The 13,625-nt window shown below is 40.7% G+C and overlaps 1 protein-coding gene across 9 annotated transcripts in view; it reads left to right on the top strand.

The window, feature by feature from the left end:
• LOC138765094 (endosome/lysosome-associated apoptosis and autophagy regulator 1-like) overlaps positions 1–13,625 on the top strand; it is a 110,198-nt gene that overhangs the window by 81,036 nt on the left and 15,537 nt on the right. For 8 of the 9 annotated variants that reach the window (XR_011358472.1, XR_011358473.1, XM_069941804.1 and 5 more), the window contains 6 exons: positions 622–795; positions 892–1,072; positions 2,389–2,488; positions 4,304–4,405; positions 8,245–8,371; positions 11,149–11,327. Coding sequence is in view for 7 of the 9 variants with exons in the window: in XM_069941804.1 (XP_069797905.1) it covers positions 622–795; positions 892–1,072; positions 2,389–2,488; positions 4,304–4,405; positions 8,245–8,371; positions 11,149–11,327 (863 nt within the window). In the remaining 2 variants the exon portion in view is untranslated. Of the gene's footprint in view, positions 1–621; positions 796–891; positions 1,073–2,388; positions 2,489–4,303; positions 4,452–8,244; positions 8,372–11,148; positions 11,328–13,625 lie in introns of those variants that run through there. The other variant, XM_069941807.1, reaches the window with a different exon arrangement.

Here is a 13,625-nt window from a genome sequence, read left to right as displayed (position 1 = left end):
AATAGGAAAGGCAGCACAGTTCAGAGCTTTGCAAAAATAAGAAAAGAAAAGCTCAGAGAAATAACAAGTTTCCATTTGTCACGTTTGAATATCTTCTAAATTAATCAGTTGCTGTTGAAATGTTCCTTGTTTGCTGATATCGTTGTTGATGCACTCTCTCATTCTGCCCCCTCATCAAATCTGCCATCATCTTTTGATCATTAAAAAAAAAAGCACCTTGGCCTCCCCTGACCATCCTCTTAAATCCACTGCCACATTCTCTGTTTCCTCTTTAATGTTCTGATGCCAACTTAAATCAGCCCAGGATCATTGTTCTTGCATTATTTAATTCTATAGTCGGAAAGGGCAGTTTATGTGACTATTAGTAGATGAAATTCTGCCACCATCTTTTTCAATTCATTTGTAATTTAACCACAACATCACTCTCCTATGCCATACATTCTCCAATGGGATTGGGCCACTCTAACCTAGTTCCCTTTGAATCAGTAACACGTAGATAGTGAATCATTTGCGACCATTTTAGAATTCCTTGATCAGCTGGGACAATGTTTTGACATGTTTGATTAAAAGACCTGGTTGTGATATTTCCATCCTGATATTTTGCTCATCTTCCTTTCTCAGAACCATACCCTGTGCTACAATGACTGCAGATTTATGTATCAGGTAGGGCACAAGTCTTGGGAGTATGACTTCAAACTTCTCAGCCAGATTACCAGTTTTACAAGTGAACCACGGTTTACTCCAAAAGGAGTGCGCTTCTTTCACCATTTCAATATCAGCCTGTGTGGAAATCAGGTAGGAGCATACCCTTCCCTGCCATTACATGCTTCCTAACGTTTCTTTACAAATTGCCTCATGATGTGAGTTAAATACTGCATTGCTTTATTTAAGGGTAGGAAATTGGCCTCTTGTGTGGACAATGTGACACTTGATGATGCGATTGATGAAGATCAAGGCTTTGCCAAATCTATCACATCTTATATCTGCCAGTCAACACTTGTTCCATCTGACCTAGTTGGATTTAGAACAGTCTTGTCATCCCATCCCATCAATCTGGCTGATCATTTGATAGGTAAGTGTTTTGTGAAAACCTAAATATCTGCTAAGGATTCATATTGCTCTTCACAAAATAGAGAGGTTTATAAAATTTTTAAGTTTAGAAAATTCCTGTATAGGGATACAGAGATAACAATTAGTAAATTATCTTTCTCTTGTCATTCTACACAGTAGCCATCAGCTCAAACCCTACAACCCTTGATCGTTTGCCCACCCGACACTTCATAATCTCAATCGCTTGTCTCCCTGGTGACCTCTAATCACTTGTGCAAGTTACCACCAGTCCCTGTCCTCCGAACACCTACCAAATTGACACTGATTATTAGGGCGATCAGTGGATGGGATGGGTGGGGGGTGGATGGATGTGAGGTGAGGAACAAGTTCGGTAGGTCCGAGACGTAACAAGTTTGAACAAAAAAAATAGTTATTAATGTGCTGGGGAAGTTGCAACAGGGATAGCACTCGCTTGCTCAAACAGTTTACATGCAGCAGGCGCAACTCAATAACCAATACACGCTACAATCTGCAATACTGTAGAACACCAGTATGAAACAGTACCCACCAACCCAGGATAACCAGCAGGCATGGCACGTTAGTTTTTAAGACTAAATTGCAACAGACTTACAGGCATGCATCAGCTATAGCTCCCCACCAAAGTTTTCAATGGTAACAGTCTCTCCAGTTTCACCCACAACTCACCACCTGGAATGGACCTAGGGTTCAATCCTCAGGGAAAAGAGAGCAAGCTGCTCCACATGTTGGACTTTATGCTTCAGTCGGCAGGAAGGTATGCCCAAAATAGGGACCGTGATTAAATGAGCCAGTGGCAAGGCATGTATACATTCAAAGGAGCCAATAGCAAGGTGCTCCCTTGTCTGTGGGCGAGCTGAGCCTTGATTCGCAGGTGAGGTGACTTCTGACCAGGTTTCTGCCAGAGGGGTCACATGACCCTCCCATTTACAATGGATTGGAATTTCTAACAATGATTGCCCTTGATCGATGCATTTTCTTGAAAAAAGTCTACCCGAGGCAGGTTTCCTTTAAGTACAGATAAGACAGACTTCACCCATCTTATGAAATCCTTCCACAATATATGTGGCAAATGCCATTCCAAATTTTGTAAATGGAAATAAGAAGGGCACATTCCATATGAATATATGGAGGATCCCGAGGAAAGTCACAGATTTGAAGAACTTTAAGTAAATTTATAATCTTTCTTTGCTTATTCTTTTCATTGAAATTGCAACACATAATCCAATTAATGTTTCTGATCATTTTCAGATGCTGTTCATAGCACATGAATTGTATCTAATTTTCAAATTATATTTTCAGGAGTAACTATCCAAACAAAGCTCGATAATATTACAGCTGCAGCTGATCTCTTTCCAAAGGAGAGAAATAGAGCCTTGCCTGATATTATCTTCTTTTTCAGGTAGTGATTTGCATTTGATTGCTCAATGCTTGGTTTGATAGTAAAAGTTGGCATAATAGCAACGGTAAAATTAGATCTCTTTGCATTTATTTTCTGAATAGATGATGAATTAACATCACCCTTTGCCCGTGGGGCAGCACAGCTAGCGTAAGGGGCGACACGGTTAATCTAGTGCGACAGGGACATGGATTTGAAACTGGCTCTGCTGTGCGTTCTCCCCATGTCTGTGTGGGTTCCCTCCAGGTGCTCAGGTTTCTTCCCGCCCTTCCAAACATAACAGGGGGTGTTGGTCACTTGGATGTAATTGGGCGGCATGGGCTTGTGGACTGAAAGAGCCTGTTACCGTGCTGTTTGTCTAAATTCAATTCCAGATGGGGAGGCGACGGAAATTTCCCACATCTGAATTCCATGCCATATTGGTTCATGAAGACTAGATGAAAACAGCCGCTTGACTAAAATAGGGATCATGACCTTTCAGTATGTCAATTAAGGGCTTGGATTATTCTTTTAAGGCTGACACCTGAATGCAGAAACCATTGTCTTTCTGTGTTCAGAATTTATTAAAGTACATGTAACCCTGCTAACTGTATTTGTGAGGCATCACCAAAAAGATAAGTTTGTTTTGAAGTTAGATTATTGTAGCATCAGCATCTACTTTGCCTTTAAAGTCATCAAGTCCTGAAGAGTGGAACAGGACATTTGGCACACCCAAGTCAATGCTGACCACCTATTGAAGCTAATCTTTCATTAAGCCCCTTTTAAAAAAAAAAAATGTTTCCAACATTCCCATCAACTCTCCTCAGATTTTGACATACATTTGGGAAGATTTACAGTGGTTATTTAACTGGCAATTGGCATGTCTTTGTGATGTGTGAGGAAACAGGAACACAGGAAGGAAACCCACGCTGTTACAGAATCCGAATCTGATTCAGAGTTTATTGTCATGAACATGTTTGTCACAAAATTCGTTATTTTGTGGCAGCATCACCGTGCAAACACTTAAATAAACCACATGACAAAATAAATAAAAATACTGCAGGAAAAAGCAAAAGTGAAAGTAAGTGGGGTACATTGTTCATTCAGGAATCTGATGGCAGAGCGGAAGAAGCTGTCCTTGTGCCCCTGAGTGCTCATCTTTAGCTCCTGTACTTTTCTCCAATGGTAACAGAGTGAAGAGGGCCTGGCCTGGATGGAGGGGCCCCTTGAGGAAAGAGGCTGGTTTCTTAAAACACCACCTCATGTAGATGTCCTCGATGGAGTGAAGACTGGTGTCTATAATGTTGCAGGTTGAGTTAATAACCCTCTGGTGTTTTCTCTTGCCTTGAGTGTAGGCACCTCCATACCAGACAGGATGCAACCAGCCAGAATCCTCTCCATGGTACATGCTTAACATAAGATTGAGATCGCATCTCTGGCACTGTGAGGCACCTCAGTGAGGTTCACCACTGCACTGCCCAGCTCTTCCCTCCCAATGTCTGACTTTAGGCACACCCACTCCCCAAATCCAGGCACCGAGGAATTTCAGACAATTGGACTAGTCGGTGAAAGATGGCACAAAAGTTGAGGCACCCCTTGCCAAATAAAGCAGCCTTTCTCTCGCTTCAGTTCACTCTAGCTACTGAAGCTATCCTGAAACAAGCATAGATGTCCATGACCTGCATGACTCTGGAGCAAGCCAAAAGACAACATAAGTAGATCTTAACCAGAGAGATACAGTCTGACAACTGTATGTAACAAGGTTTGATTGTATAACAAAGAAGATATTTTTGTTTGTGGAGAATGCAATGAATGACATTTTTTCTTTGTGTTTTACAGATCAACTGAATCAACACAGACTTGTAAGAATGGGAGAGCGTCCACAGTAAGACTGAGATGCAACCCTACAAATGTTGGTTCAGGAACCATTTCTGTGCCAAAGTAATGCACAAGCTTATATAAATAATGAAACATCATGGCCTGCAGAGTAAATCGTATTAGTTTTTTTTTATCTGCAATATAGAGTGCATTAATATGGTCCAAATTTATCTGGTACACATCTCCTTCTAATCAGACTAGACTTTAATTTCAGAAACATCAACCTTGGCAGCTTGAGTACTGATGTGTGAATAAGGAATCCTGAGCAAAAAATCCTTTCAAACATTAAAAAAAATATGGTAACATAGCAACTGGTTCTAATTTCAAACAGGGCTTGTAGATGAAAGCCATCAGTCTGTCTGCCATTAGTAAAGCTAAATGAAAATAGTACAGTACATCAAGAGAAAAGCTGAAACGTCACACTCCTTTTTAAAAAAATCTTTAATGATTAACATTAAAAGTTGTGCACTAAATATGAACAAGGAAAAGTACAAAAAGAAACTTGAAGGGTGTGTGCCATTAACTTTAAAGTTAGTGTATACTGACCAGTTTCAATCACCAATACTGGTGGTGTTAAAACCAATAAAATGTAATTTATCCATAATTATCACTTCAAAATCATGGCACAAAATAACTCCTCAGCAGATGCAATTTCATTGGCTCTTCAGTCTACTCTGGATCACCTAAATTATAGCAACACGCACATCAGACTACTCTTCATTGACTACAGCTCAGCTTTCAACACCATCAGTGCTGGTCAACAAGCTCCAAATCCTGGACCTCTGCAACTGGATCCTTGACTTCCTCATCAGCAGACCACTGTCAATACGAATCAGAAACAACGTCTCCTCACTGATGATCAACACAGGCGCACCTCAAGGATGTGTGCTTAGCCCACTGCTCTACTCGCTATCCACTCATGACTGTGTGGCGAGGAACCATTCAAATGCCGTCCATGGTCATTGACAGAATCACAGACAGCAATGAGAAAACATACAGGAACAAGATAGATCAGCTAGTTGAGTGGTGCCACCGTCTCAACTTTGTACTCGATATTAACGAAACCAGGTAGCTGATTGTGCCCTTCAGGAAGGGGACACAAACCAGTCCTCATCGAGGGGTCGGCAGCGGAAAGGGTTAAGAGCTTCAAGTACCTGGGTGTCAACATCTCTGAGGATCTGTCCTGGGGTCTCCATGTTGAGGCAATCATGAAGAAGGCTTGCCAACAGCTATACTTCGTGAGGAGTTTGAGCAGATTTGGTCTGTTGCAAATTTCGACTGGTGTACTGTGGAGAAAATTCTGTCTCATGGCATTACAGTCTGGTATGGAAGTGCCAATGCATAAGACAACAAAAAAACTATAGCAAATTGAGAACTCTGCCAGCACCATCACAGACATCAGTCTCCACTCCGTCGAGAACATTTACAAGAGGCAAGGTCTGGAAAAAAAGCAGCTTCTATCCTCAAGGACCCTCACCACCCAGGGCATGCTCTCTTCACACTGCTACAATCAGGAAGGAGGTATGGGAACCTGAAGATAAGCACCCAGCAGCTTCTTCCCCTCTTCCATCCGGTTTATGAATGGATAATGAACCGCAGACACGACCTTGCCTTTTCCTATCGACATATATTTTTCAGAATTTAATTTTATAGCAATATTTTCACTAGCGCTGCCGCAAAACAACAAATTTTGTTAGATGTTTGTGACGAGGAATTCTGATTCTGAAGACCAGGCGAAACAAGAGCTGCAAGCTTGACTCAAAGTGACCTCTAGTGGCATTTTTGGAACCCAACAGGAGTTGGGTTTACTGGTCTGATTTCCTGCTCTGTCTTCAAGGTGGTAAGGCTTGAGGCCCAAGCACAATCTGTGTGAAGATTCCTCAGAATACAGTATCTGCACTCCCCTATTCTCTAAGTTGAGTCATGGGGGTTCTTTAACTCGAGCCTAGTGCTATAATGGTAAGATTAGCAATAAAATTTCTCAATTTAAAAAAAAAAGATGCATGAATAATATTTTGAATCTATCATTGGGGTGAGTTAGGAATTAAAATCATGAAATGGGTAGATTTGTCATTGCAATAGAAACAGTTTGGTCTACAACACTAGGTTGTCTCAATTAACACGTCCCGATCCAAAATGTGATTAACCATGGATGTACCATGGCCCACTGAGTTCAGATTTATTGTCAGAGCACATAGATGACATCACGTACAATCCTGAGATTCTTGTACCTGCAGGCGGGACCGAATTGGTAGTGCAAAAAAGAAATCAATAAGGTGCAAAAGAGTCCTTAAATGAGTACCTATTTAAGTTTGTCGTTGAAGAGTCTGATGGTGGAGGGGTAGCCGCTGCCCCTGAATTTGATGGTGTGAGTCTTGTGGCCCTGATATCTCTTTCCTGATGGTAGTAGTAAGAATGGAATGTGTGCTTGGTGATGTGGATCCTAGATGATTGCTGCTGTTCTCTGACGCAGTGTTCCCTGTAGATGTTCTCAATGGTGGGGAGGGTTTTGCCTGTGATATTCTGGGCTGTGTTTACTAGCTTTTGCAGGGCTTTTCACTCGGGTGCATTAGTGTCCCCATACCAGATACGATGCATCTATACATGTTTGCCAGGGTTTCAGATGTCATAGCAAATCTCTGCAAACTCATGAGGCTCTGACATGCTTTTTTCATAATGCCATCAGTGTGTTAGGTCCAGGAAAGATCCTCCGAGATGGTGACTCCCAAGACCTTAATTTGCTCACCATCTCCACCTCTGATCCCACAATGATCAGTGAATCATACGCATCTGGTTTTCCCTTCCTCTGGAGTTCCTCCAGCATCTCATTGGTCTCCACAGCAAGTCATCATTCTAGTTTAGAGGTAAAGCACAGGATTCTGTTGACACCGTGGATAAGTGAAAAAACCACAAATCCTGGAGAAACTCAACAGGTCAAGCAGGGCCTTTATGTAGCAAAGGTGAAGATACATCACCAACATTTCAGGCTTGAACCCTTCATCAAGAAGTGGGGGTACATGAGAGATGTCTGAACAAAAGGGGGTGGGAGGGGTTTGTGAGGGTGGGAGATGATAGGTGGGGGGAGGAAGGACTGCAGGAAGGGAGGAGGATTCTAGGCTAGGTGGAGAGAGAAAGGAAGTAGGAACTGGAATGACTAAAGGGGGGCTTGGGGTGGGGAAGCTAAGCTTATTAGAGGAATGCCCTGGGGTTGGAGGGTGTCCAGATGAAAGATGAGGTGTTGTTCCTCCAATCTGCGGGTGGTCAGGATGGGGTAATATGAAAGGCCATGAACAGACATGTGAGCTTGAGCGTGTGACTCAGAATTGAAATGGTTAGGATGTCTTTTTTGTTTCGGACGGAGAGGATGTGCTTGGCGATACGATCTCCTAATCTGCGACCAGTCTCTCCAATGTAGAAAGGGCCACAGAGGATGCACTGGATGCAATAAATGAGTTCTTTGGAGTTACAGGTGAAGCGTTGCTTCACCTGAAAGGTCTCTCTGGGACCTCGAACCATGGTGAAGGAGGAGGTAAGGGTGCAGGTATTACACCTCCTACGACCACTGTGGAAGGTGCTGGGGGGTCCAATGGGTGGGGAGGGAAGATTGCACAAGGGAGTCATGGAGGGAGTGGTCCCTAATGAAGGTTGAGAGAGGAGGAGAAGGTAAAATGTGTCTGGTGGTAGAGTCCTGTAGTAAGTACCAGAAATTCCGATGGATAATATGTTGGATGTGGAGGATGGTGGGGTGGTAGGCGAGGACGAGTTTATATCCTTGCAGCACTTTATAAAGTATTCAGTTTCATATGTTCTGGTGAAGGGGCCAAATAAGTTAGCTTGACATGAATGAAAATGATTGAGGTTCACTTTTCTAAAACTTACAACCTTATTGCCTGTGTTGACAGAAAGTGCCAAGAGGGAACCTGTGATGGCTGTACCTTTCACTTCCTGTGGAAAACAGCAGAAGCCTGTCCTCTTTGTTCAAAAAGTGATTATCACGAGATAGTGGGAGCGTGCCTTAATGGAATTCAGGTATCAATGTGAATGATGTAACATGAAACGCTAAACCACAGTGAATTCCTTGTGTAATTGCAACTCAAGCTGGATTTTTCAATTTGCTTATGTTTAATTAAATGATGTGAGCCATTGGGGAAATTGGGAAGGGATCAATCTTGCCAAGTTTTCTTCGACCGATCACTCATTAAATTCTACATTGGAACCTGGAACGATTTTTTTTTTTTTACAAGGTATCTTCCTAATTACAGTTCACTGCATCAGAGTTTGGCCATAACACCTCACCTTTCCCCTGCACTGAGGATCAATTTATCTACATCCTGCCACTCATGTTTAATGGGTAATGCACAATCCATTAAAGTAGATTTAAAGAATATGAGAGCAAAATTACGATCTGCATTTGACTGTATTTAAGAATGTCTTTTTGGGCTTATTTTTCTGGTTCAGTGTAATTAGTAACACATGTTTGACCATCAGCGTGTCATTCAACATAGGCAGACTGCAAGATCCAGGTCAAGTCCAACTTTTTCAAGATGTACTTAATGGAAAAACTCTTCAGCAATTCACCACTTTGGGAACCTGTTCTGAAAAGTGGAAACAGTTCAGAGATGTCATCATGCAGACTGCAACAACTACTCAGAATGAAAACCCGAGTCCATTAAGATTGGTTTGATGAAAACCACGAGACCATTTTAGACAATTTCCTGGATGATCTAGAACTGACACCCTCTACTTATGAGATCAATAAAGTGATCTTGGAGATGAATTCAAGTAAAGCAACAGGGCAGGATGGCATTCCTGCTGAGAACTACAAAGCTCAAAGCCCAAACACGTTACAGGTGCTCCAAGACACCTGGGAAGTCATCTGGATCACAGTGGAGATGCCTGACAACTTCCACAATGCTCTCCACAAAAATAAGGGAAGGAAATCAAACTGCGGAAACTACAAGGGTATCTTACTGCTGTCCATTGCAGGCAAGATTTCACCCATATCTTCCTGAATGACTTGTCACTGTCTTAGAACAAAATCTCCCAGAGTTGCAGTCAGAATGGTGTACAATGACATGGTATTTGCCAAGAGATAAGTTCATGAGAAATGCATCGAACAGAACAAGCCTCTTTACTCTGTCTTCATTGACCTGACAAAGGTATTTGACACTGTAAACAGGGAGACTCTCTGCATAATCCTGAGTTGTTATGGATGCCCAAGGAAATTCGTAAAGATGATTCAGCTGCTCCAAGACGGAATGATAGGACTGGCCTTCTGCAATGGTAATACATCAGCTGCATTTAGCATTTCTAATGGGATGAAGCAGGGTTATGTACTAGCCCCAGTCTTTTTCAATCTGTTCTTCACTTGCATGTTGTCATGTGCTGACCAAGATCTGGAGGAGGGAGTATACATCAGGTGGCGACTGGATAGCTCTCTCTTTGACCTTGGCCGCTTGAATGCACGGATGAAGTTCCTCTATGCAGTCATTCAAGAAACACTTTTTGCTGATGACTGTGCGCTCTTGGAACACAAAGATAGTGATCTATAGTTAAATTCTCAGATGCTGCTTTGGTCTGACTATCAACCTGAACAAGACTGAAGTTCTCCATCAGTCCATGCCAAATGCCAACACCATAGCACCATCACTGTTGATGACTCCCAGCTGACAAATGTAAACACCTTCAAATATTTGGCGAGTGTCATCTCAAGTGATGGGGTGTTTAGACAAAGAAATTGACTCCAGGATTAGCAAGGCCAGCCAACCTCTGGGGAGGCTGCATGTCGGCGTGCTCAAAGTCTGCATCTCCACAAAGCTGAAAGACTACAGACCTGTGGTCATCCCTTCTCTCCTGTATGGATGTGAGACCTGGACTCTGTACTAATGTCACATCAAACAATGGAGAAATTCCATATGTGTGCCCTATGTTCCATCCTTGACATCTGTTGGCAAGACCATGTCCCCAACCTGGAGGTTTTGGGTTGTGTGAAGTCCACCAGCATTGACTCCCTGATCATCAGAGCCCAGATGCGATGGGTGGGACACGTTATCAGAATGGATGACCACCATCTGCCTCGCCAGCTGCTCTAGGGTGAACTATAGAGACCGGAAGGAGATCTCAAGGTCTATAAAGACTCTGTGAAGGAAATCCTATGCTACTGTGACATCCAGCCAAAAGAACTAGAAACTGTGGCTGCTCACAGATCCTGTTGGTGAGTCCTGTGCTATGAAGCCTACACCAGTTATGAAGACTGGCATTGCCAAAAACTGATGGAAAACCATCACAAAGTAGCAGCAACAGTTATTGCAATAACGGACTTCCAGTGCCCCCATTGTGCTGGACTCTGCTCTTCTAGACTGGGACTGCAGAATCACCGTGTCCACAGATGAACTGCACAACAACGTGTCTTATTCGAACTGAAGGACATCCAATATAATAAAATCTGTGGATCATATTGTTCTGGCCCTAGGTAGACAGATAACCACATTCAATGCAGTTTCGTCTATGGGACTTGGGTTCATGTTAAGTATTAACTCACTTGTGAAAATATCTGCAGGTTAAAAAAAGCTCATGTAAGTAGACTTTGGGAATATCATTCCAACTTCTGTGTGACAAATAAGAAAATATAAACTCTATTTCAAATGAACAAACACCATATCTAATTTCACCACAATGGTGTGCAAAGTGAGAAGTGAGATCAAATTTTGGTTGAAACAGATTAATGGGAGTTGCTGTTTTTTGGGAAATTGGTAAATTATACTGTTTGCAAAGGTGACATAACTATTTATTATACTGGTTTACAGAAAATTACTTATGTGTGGTGGGAACCAAAGCTGTGCAAAGGAGGTGTTGCATTGCCAGAGCAGAAAGTGACAACATGCAAGACCATAGACTTCTTCTTGAAAATTGGAATAATCTCAGGGATAATTACAGCTATATTATTAATTGCTACAACATGTTATTTCTACAAGAAAAATAGGAAGTGAGTAAATAACTTTTTAACAGAAGATTCCCATTAAGTAATATTTAAGTTAAGGAATGAATAGAAAGTGGGTTTCTAAATGTGTTTATAAACTGTGATTATAATGAATTTATTGTCATATACACTGCACCATGTGCCAGGGTCCTCGCCAGAATGAGTGTTAGAGGGGGTCATTAGGTTAACGGTGTGGGGGGTGGCACAGTCCAACACTCGTAAACTAATTCAGCGAAGCGGGTGCTGCTGGTACCTACCTGCCGAACGAACATTAACATTCTCCGTCCCTCCGACGTAGCAGCTGAAAGCACTGCTTTTATTGTGTGGAGAGTCACTAGCATGCGTCAAGCTAGATGCTAGTTACGCTTGACGCATGCTAGTGATGGGGGCAGGTCTGACAGTGAGCAATGGCTATAAGGGGAGGCACAGCACATCGCTGGGGGGAATTCACGCAAATTCCACCCCCCCCACCCTTGGTGCTAGCCCTGCAATGTGCATATGCACTGAAATTCTTGCCGAATAGGTACTTGAAACAAAACAACTACAATATATAGTAGACATCAAATTTTAAAACGTATATATAATAAATACAAAAGAATGGATATTAAATATCTACAGTTATCACATTCCAAGAAAAATGTGGAGATACTTTTAAAAAATATTTTTAACATATAAACATAAATACAGAATTGATAATTGCATAATACATTTGTATACAAGTAAGCATGCACAAAAACAACAATGAGAAAAAAGTAGATAAAACTACATCAGTAATTGTTTAAAATACCTCAAAAATATTTAATAGAAATGATCCATGCAACAATGTTAAACCTGTTTGTTGAAATAACTTGTACAAAATAAAGGAAAAAAAAACTAAAACTAACTCCAATGTTTTCCCTCCCTCTTATCAAGGTTACCTTATAAATTAATTTAAAAAAATAATGTAGAACCACTGGCTACCCACGAAGAATAGACAGTGAACCACTGGAACATACAATAATTGTTAATTCTTCCAATTATAAAAAAAATTAAGAATGGCCCCACAATTTCATAAATTGAAACTTTCTATCTTTAATATACTTAATTTTCTCAACTTAAAAAGGAAATTATATCATATAACTACTTTGTATGAGTAGGGGATGAATCATTTTTCCATTTCAATAAGATGCTAATCTGGCTACCAACGTGATAAAATCTAAAACTTTTTCCTGAGACCCTGTTATGTTTACCTGTATAATGAGAAAAGCTAAACAAAGCAATTAACAGGCAAGGTTCCAAATTAATCTTAAGGAATATTTAGGAATTACAATTAAGGTATTAAAAACTTTTAATGAAAGAGAATTTCTGGGTATTACTCAATAAGATTAAACTATCATGAGCAGGTTGGTCGCCCTTATGTATTAAATGATGGGATGTATTCGTTTGATTAAAATGAATATTTTACCTAAATTTTTGTATCTTTTTTAAGTATTGCCAATTTTTATCCCCAAATCCTTTTTCAGCTCACTGGATTCCGTTGCTTCTACTTGAATATGTTGGGTGGGGTGGGGGGGGGGGGAACCACGTATAAATAAAGCCCATCTTCAAAAGACCACATTAAATGGAGGATTGTCACTTCCAGATTTTACTTTTTATTATTACTTTTGGCTAAGTCAGTAAATTCCCCCTCTTGGGTAGAAATGGAATTACAGTTCTCCAAAAAAAAATGTTGGCAATTTTCAGATTTTTTTTTACCATTTTTCCTTTTCAAATTAATCCATTAATGATAAGTAGGTTGAGAATTTGGGCTCAAGTTAGGAAATTCTTCAGATGGCTAGTCCAATTATAGATGCTATCTTTTTCAACCGTCTTTGTTGGATGCAGATTTTAAGGAATGGTATAGAATAGGTAATCAAAGTTTTAGTGATCTCTTTATTTGAGATAATTTTTCCTCTTTTGAACAATTAATCAGCTAAATTTAATCTTTCCAATAGACACTTTTTAGATTTTGTTCAGTCTAAGCTTTGAATTTCCATGAATTTCCAACACCAATATTCTTGATCTGTTTTTTAATTTCTGGTTTTATTTTCATGGTGGATTAACATAATGTATTTATAACAATTTATTGGATTTAAATTCATTTCCTATGGCTGGGATCAAGAATGATTGGGAATGAGATTTGAACATAAACATTTTCAGATGAAGATTGGTTCTCTACTCTCAGCTTGATTAAAGATTGCTCATTTTGTGCAAGACCTTGCTTATTACGTTTTGAGGTGGTACACAGAACTCATATGTCCAAGCTTATCTTGTTTTTATGCAGAT

The sequence above is a fragment of the Narcine bancroftii genome, chromosome 5 (genome assembly GCF_036971445.1).
Source record: "Narcine bancroftii isolate sNarBan1 chromosome 5, sNarBan1.hap1, whole genome shotgun sequence".
Lineage (NCBI taxonomy): Eukaryota > Metazoa > Chordata > Chondrichthyes > Torpediniformes > Narcinidae > Narcine > Narcine bancroftii.
This window is presented reverse-complemented; position numbering and strand designations above follow the sequence as displayed.